This window comes from Melanotaenia boesemani, chromosome 15, assembly GCF_017639745.1.
Source record: "Melanotaenia boesemani isolate fMelBoe1 chromosome 15, fMelBoe1.pri, whole genome shotgun sequence".
In the NCBI taxonomy this organism is placed as follows: Eukaryota; Metazoa; Chordata; class Actinopteri; order Atheriniformes; family Melanotaeniidae; genus Melanotaenia; species Melanotaenia boesemani.
Window position 1 is genome coordinate 3,045,587 of NC_055696.1, and position 6,351 is coordinate 3,051,937.

At 40.8% G+C, this 6,351-nt stretch overlaps 1 protein-coding gene across 1 annotated transcript in view; it reads left to right on the top strand.

Moving 5' to 3' along the window:
- The window catches only part of srrm3 (serine/arginine repetitive matrix 3), a 78,578-nt gene that overhangs the window by 38,852 nt on the left and 33,375 nt on the right, over window positions 1-6,351 (top strand). Inside the window, exon 2 of the mRNA XM_042009356.1 lies at window positions 2,549-2,850. Within this exon, the coding sequence (XP_041865290.1) occupies window positions 2,561-2,850 (290 nt within the window). The 5' untranslated portion in view covers window positions 2,549-2,560. The remainder of the gene's footprint in view (window positions 1-2,548; window positions 2,851-6,351) is intronic.

Genomic DNA, 6,351 nt, shown 5'->3' on the forward strand with positions numbered 1-6,351 from the left:
CATGTCCAGCACAATTATAACACTTTGGTTCAGGCTGGAAGACAAAGCTTTCTCTGACCACCTTGTATAAAACAAACTGGGGGGCAATAAACAGGAGGAGTATTTCTGCAGCAGTTTAACCAATTTTCTTGCATTCCTCTACTAGAGTATCCTTAAAAAAGACTGTGACTGGTTTTATGATATATCACTGGAACTGGCAACTTAGTAGAATGTAGAAACACACCATCAGTGTTGAACCGTATTTAAAAGGTTGAGAGCAGCATCTGCTCCCATCCAGAAACATGCTAAAACACATGCCATCCATTATAGAAGCATGGCTTCTTAGTAGCAGGGTCCAGGTGCTGGACTGTCCAAAACCTTTTATACTGGAGAACATGAAATGTGGGTATGCACGAGTGGTCAGTAAATACAAATGCCTACATGTATTCAGAAATCACTTTGTAAACACAGTTCGCCGTGCAATCCACAAAAGCCGGTTCATGTAAAGAAGATTTATGTGTTAACATGATCCAGAAACATCACTCATTTCAAATGGACTTAGTCTAAGTGAAAAACTGTTCTGTCATAAGAATTTAAAGCATCATCAGGGCTCAGAGGTACATGCAGGTTTTAGGGCAACATTTTCTGCTGTCTAGACAACATCTTTTTCAGGGAAGGTTTTGCATATGTCAGCAAACATGATAAACTGAGTGCTTCATCTACGTATAACAGCAGCTCACTTTCAGAGTACAAGAGTCTGGGTGTTGGACTGATCAGCCTGCAATACGGTCCTTTATCCAACTGAAAACATTTGCCATGATCATGAAACATAAAACATGATAAATAACAACAAGGAAGGGACAACATTGTTCTCTTAAAGATCCAGCAGCTGGTCTCCTCGCTTCCCAGACGTTAACTGTTGCTACACAGTAGTAAACATGACCCAGCGTTTTTGAGACTATCAAATTCCACATGAGCTAATGTTACTGTTAAAGACTTATTTTCAACCTTTATGTGCTTTTTATATTTTATTGCACATTATTTATTTATGAGATTTGCAAATAATCTCCTATTGTTTTCATTTACAGTACACAGTTATTTGGAAAAGGGTTTGGATATTACATATTTTTTGTATTTTCTCTCATACTAAACAAAGATCCTTTATGTTTTCTTTTTTTCCTGAATGTCATTATTAAGTTCCTTTTGATAGATGAGAGCTTTTCTCGCTACAATCTTCTGCAGCCAAGCGTGTGCAGATGAGAGATTGCTGTCACTGAATATCAAGTGCTGATTTACTGTATAATATATGCAGAGATGATGCCTCCTGCTGTCCTGCCACCTGTTCCGTCAGCCGATAGCAGCTTTGCTACACACACATCCACGGCTCGTTTACCAGCACGCGACACTTCAAAACACAAGCACATCCCCATTAACCAGTCAAAGACTAGCAGAAGCAGCTCAAACACAACAACAGCCCCACCATGCAGCTTAAGCCACACTGGTGAATAGATAAAAGGGGTGAGGATGAGATGTAGATCTGGAGTTCAGTCCATCCAGTTGCTGTGTCATCCTGATTTGACCCCTCCGTGTTTGACTGTGATAAAGTGCTTCAGCTGGTGTTTTCAGGCTCCTTTGTGAAAATTGAAGCCATTAGTTTTACAGGGAGGGCAGCAGTGCTAGGCATCTGAAGCTCGTGGGCAAGCGACAGCCTTCCTCTCCTGCTGCACATTCTGCTCCAACCCTTAAAAGAACAATCCATCTTGATCAGAGCATGGTCCACACAGCACTTGTACCAGATGCCCTTTCATTCTAAAAAATGACATTCTCATCACTTCACAAGTTAACAAGCCAGAAATGGAAAGGTGAAAGAAGTCAAACACAAAGGATGCATTCATACTGCATCAGAATCAGTGTTTTCCTCAGTCTTCCTTTCACTATTACACTGCCACAGACTCTTCACAGGTTCATCGTTTTTAGACCATTTAGCACCCAGCTCCATTCCTTTTTTTGCTCTCAGACTGTTTATGTGACCTTTACAGTTAATACCTTCACTATGCCCCAGCAGATATGGGAGTTTAACAAGAGGAATCACTCTCTGCCTCCTAACTTGCCTCCAGGCATTTCAGGGCTGTTGACTCATGGAGCAGAAGTTGCTGTCAGGGATGTATCTGGCCATGCGTGTTTGTGTCTGCACTATGTTGCTGTGTGTGAATGTTTGCAAAGTATGCTGCTCAGTTCAAGCAGAAATGGTGCAGCTTGTCATAAGATGTTAGCCTCAAATTACATCCCACTCACCTTTCAGTCTCCAAATTTTTCTGGCTTATAGTCAGTCCAGATGTGTTGTTGCACAGACAAAATGTAGATATTTAATGAACTGTATATGTGTGTGTGTTTTTTTAATCATGTGGCAACTTTGTGGAACTCATAAAGGGGCTTGTGTACTATGTGAATAGAATGAATAATAAATAAATAAAGCAGAAACCTACCATTCAGTGATTCTTCCAATCTTTTCTGGACTGCAATGTTCAGCTGCTAATCCTTTGCTTATCTTTCATCTGTGTCTCCACAGATTTAGGTAACCATGTATGATGCAACGAGGGTGCCATCTCCCAAAGATGGTGCAAACGGGGTGGTCCAGCCCGCGGTCCCTGGAGCAGAACCAGAAACAGCTGCAGGATCAGGGGGGCCGCCGTCAACTGCAGAGCTGCAAGCTAAAACTGAGGAGGGACAGCCGGGTATGGAGGAGGAGGAGGAGCCCAAAGTAGAACCTGTCCTGGTGAAGAAACCACACAGAGAGATTCTGGACCATGAGAGAAAGAGGAGGGTAGAGCTCAAATGTATGGAGCTTCAAGAGATGATGGAAGAGCAGGGGTAAGTTGCTGAGTAACAACAGAGAATAAACCTAAATGTTCAGCTTTAAGGAGCTTTACTTCTGTTTTTCCTGCAGATGTTAGAAAAGCTTATTCGAAACTTGACTGAACTTTAAAATCACCAATTAAAAATGCAGCTTTGACATAGTATTTGATATGGCTGACCTTGAGAATATCTCTTTTTAAATGTATGTTTTTAGATTCATTTTTTAAACACATTTGTCCAAAGCTTCAGAAGCTTGGGAAGTCAATAGAGGTGAGCTCATAGTGCTACAGTAAGCTCTGAAATGCCTGTAACAACAGAGAAGATTAAAAACGTGGAGGATTCAGAGATGCAGCTGGAGAAATGAGTTTAGATGAGAGTATTATAGATAAATAGACAAACTGCTCTGATCCACATGTTTTTCTCATGGAGTTATATTTAAAACCACAAAGTTTTTATTTGATACATGATTCAAATCTTGGACTATTTTTATTTACAAATGTTAAATTATAGAAATCCACTCATTCTGTTTTTCACCCTTTATCTGTTGTTGGATGGAAGGAAGGAGGGATGGAAATGAAAGTAATGTTAAATGTAAGACTGCAACTTTAAAGCCACCAAAACCTTCCTGCTCAGCACCAAACAACAGAATAACTCATTTGTCCAAAGCTCAGTTCATTTAAATACCCAGATAATTCCCTCAGGAGTTTGTAAAAGACTGAATATGGCTCTGGAACTGTCATGAAAATAACATTTTTACAGCAGCGTCCGCATCCATTCTGCAGTCTGTAAAATTTTCAGTTAGTTTTGTTTATGGTATAACCAACGTATAACATATACATACGCTCAAATAAAAACTTTATTCAGCATGAAACACTTACACAGACAAACCCTTTTGTACATGTGACACATAACATCTCTGTAGTAGTAAACCTGACAATGGCTAAATTTACATTTACAGAAAGTTTCCAACTTTAATCTGAATAATATTTAACTGTGAATAAAACACTGTCATAAAAACAGCATTTTCTGATTAACTCAAACTGAGTCAGACCATTTTTTTAAGTAAGCAGTTGTTAAGTTAAACTATGTGAAGTGTACTGATCTTAGTTCCATCATGTAGACATACACGTTAATCACATTATTACATCCATTTGGAGTATTTACAGCCTTGCTTTTGTCTTCACGTTTTCCACCTCAGTTCATTATAAGTGACTTTGAGCTTCTTTTTCTTCGTTGTGGGGCTTGTTTTGAGAGATTGGGTTGTTTCTATCACAAGATCTGGCAACACCTGCTCCAGCAGCAGAGTTGCTGCAAGACAAATAGAGTGCAGGTAAAAAGAAAGGTGAGGGAGAAACCCTGATAATGCTCCACGCTTTGAAAGATAAGGATACGATGAGTTTTGAATGGGTGCAAAACAGCAATGGACATGACTTTTTCATCAATCTATGCTCTGTCATGTAGACATACAGCTGTAAACTGGATGAAACATCTGTTATGAAACTCATTAAAACACCTTCATCTAAAAATGGTCATATTGAGTTTAAGATGAATCCTAATATTACTGTTTGTGCACGTAGCTTTTAACAGATAGATTTTGACAGAAGTGGAGATAACAAGAGGAACTTGGTATGGAAATGTTATCAGTAGGTCATCATTCATGTTGGAGGTTGTTCTTTTCATTCAAATAACAATAACATCATGAAGAAGGGTTCAGTATAATGAGGAGGACCATTTTAGCAAAGACTTGGTGTTTCCTGTTTGGCCGGGTGCCACAGTTAGTTTAATTCACTACTGACAGCACTGAAGGATCATGTCCTCATCACAGCTCCGGGGAGCTCTTGCTTCGCTGGACAGACATCCGTTATGTCAGGGGATGCAACACTGCTCCCAAGGCAGGAGTTGGGCTAGCTTAAATAAATGCTGGGAATTTTAAGTGTGTGGGAAACGGTTGAGGGAAAAAAATGTGCATGAATCTTTTTTGTGATTAAAAAGTGTGTTATTTGAACAGACAGTTCAAAGTTCTGAGCAAGTCCTGGTCATTCCTTGAGCCAAATTTCAAGTTTTGACAACACTGAAACTGTTCATCACAATCTGTAGCTTGGATTAATAATTATAAGTGATGTTACCAAGGAAATGTTCAGCAAAGAGCAAAGGTCAACCTCTCTCTTACACTAACTAGACTATCTAATTAGCGTCTTGCACAAATTGACGAGGAGCCATGGAAACTGTTGATAGTGCAGTCTCCCTTAATCCACAATCTTAGAGGTTTTCCCTTGTGGATTTAGTCACAGTAAAACACACACTGCTGCTTGAACAACCACAGCTTGTAGGTGAACTTCAGCCTGGCAGGGAACATAATTAATGACGAGCTCGGCGATCCTGTGTTGGTGCAGAGAAAGCTGACTTTCTCACTGACACTTCATGACATTTTACTCATCAAATTTTTGTCATTACCAGAAAGCTGGCAAATCCTTGCTATATAAGGGAAGGGTGATTTAATTGAATTAAAGCCTAGCTAATTAGAGGGCTTTTTAGTCTGTATATCGGAGGTTGCAGAAAGTCAGAGAGAAGGTGGGGCTGGATTAGAATTGCATTTTTGTGCACTAATTTTCCTCATTTCCTGAGCATGACTACTGTTGTCAGGCACTCTGGCTTCATGAAGACTGCCCAGTAATGGTGGAGCTATTGTAGTTTAATGTAACTGAAAGCAGATAAAGAAAAAAAAAAGGGAAGGGAGGTAGTGTATGCACTTTTCCCCATCTGTCAAGATCCACTTCTTTCCTGGCCAGCAGCAGTCGCTCCTGGATTGAGAGCAGTGTAGAAGACCCAAGATGTCTGGTGGAGCAGTGTAGTGGCAGGCAGCAGCTTGGCTAATTAAGACAGAACACAAGACCAGACACCCTTGCAGACCAGCTCCACTCACAAGCTCAGCTGGCAGACAGTTGCACACGAAGGATTGCAAAGACACTAAGCTGAATGTTCAAGTTCTGGACAAACTCAACTCATTTTGTTAGGCTATAAGAAAAGGAGAATCTTGTTTGCCAGCTTGGCTCAGCACGGGTATCTTTGCCTCTCTCATGCCTAATGTGCCTCTTTAAATAAGAGAGTGTGTGCAGGATTAAGGGATAGTGTGTGGGATGAAACAGTAGGATAGAGAGAGAGCAATGTCAAGCATTAGTCACAATTAAGATGGCGGCTGCAGTCTACTTTCATTTGTTGTGGGTTTAATCCAGAGGGCTCAGCCTCCACTTCACCCTCCTCAGTCCTGACTGAGGGTGAGGTGAAGGATTGGAAGGAGCAATGTGAGGCAAGTTGGATGCCTGCCATCTTCTCTTGCTCAGCCAGAATGGGAGATACACATCTTTCTCCCCCCCCCCCCGCAGTTCAGCCATACCCCTCTCCTGTGAGAAGACCAGGATAAATGGTCTGTCATGAGTGATGGCCTCACCATGGGAGCCAATTAAACTGGCTCAGCGATTAAAGAAGTCTGTTCATTTAGCAATCCAAAGCCTGGCA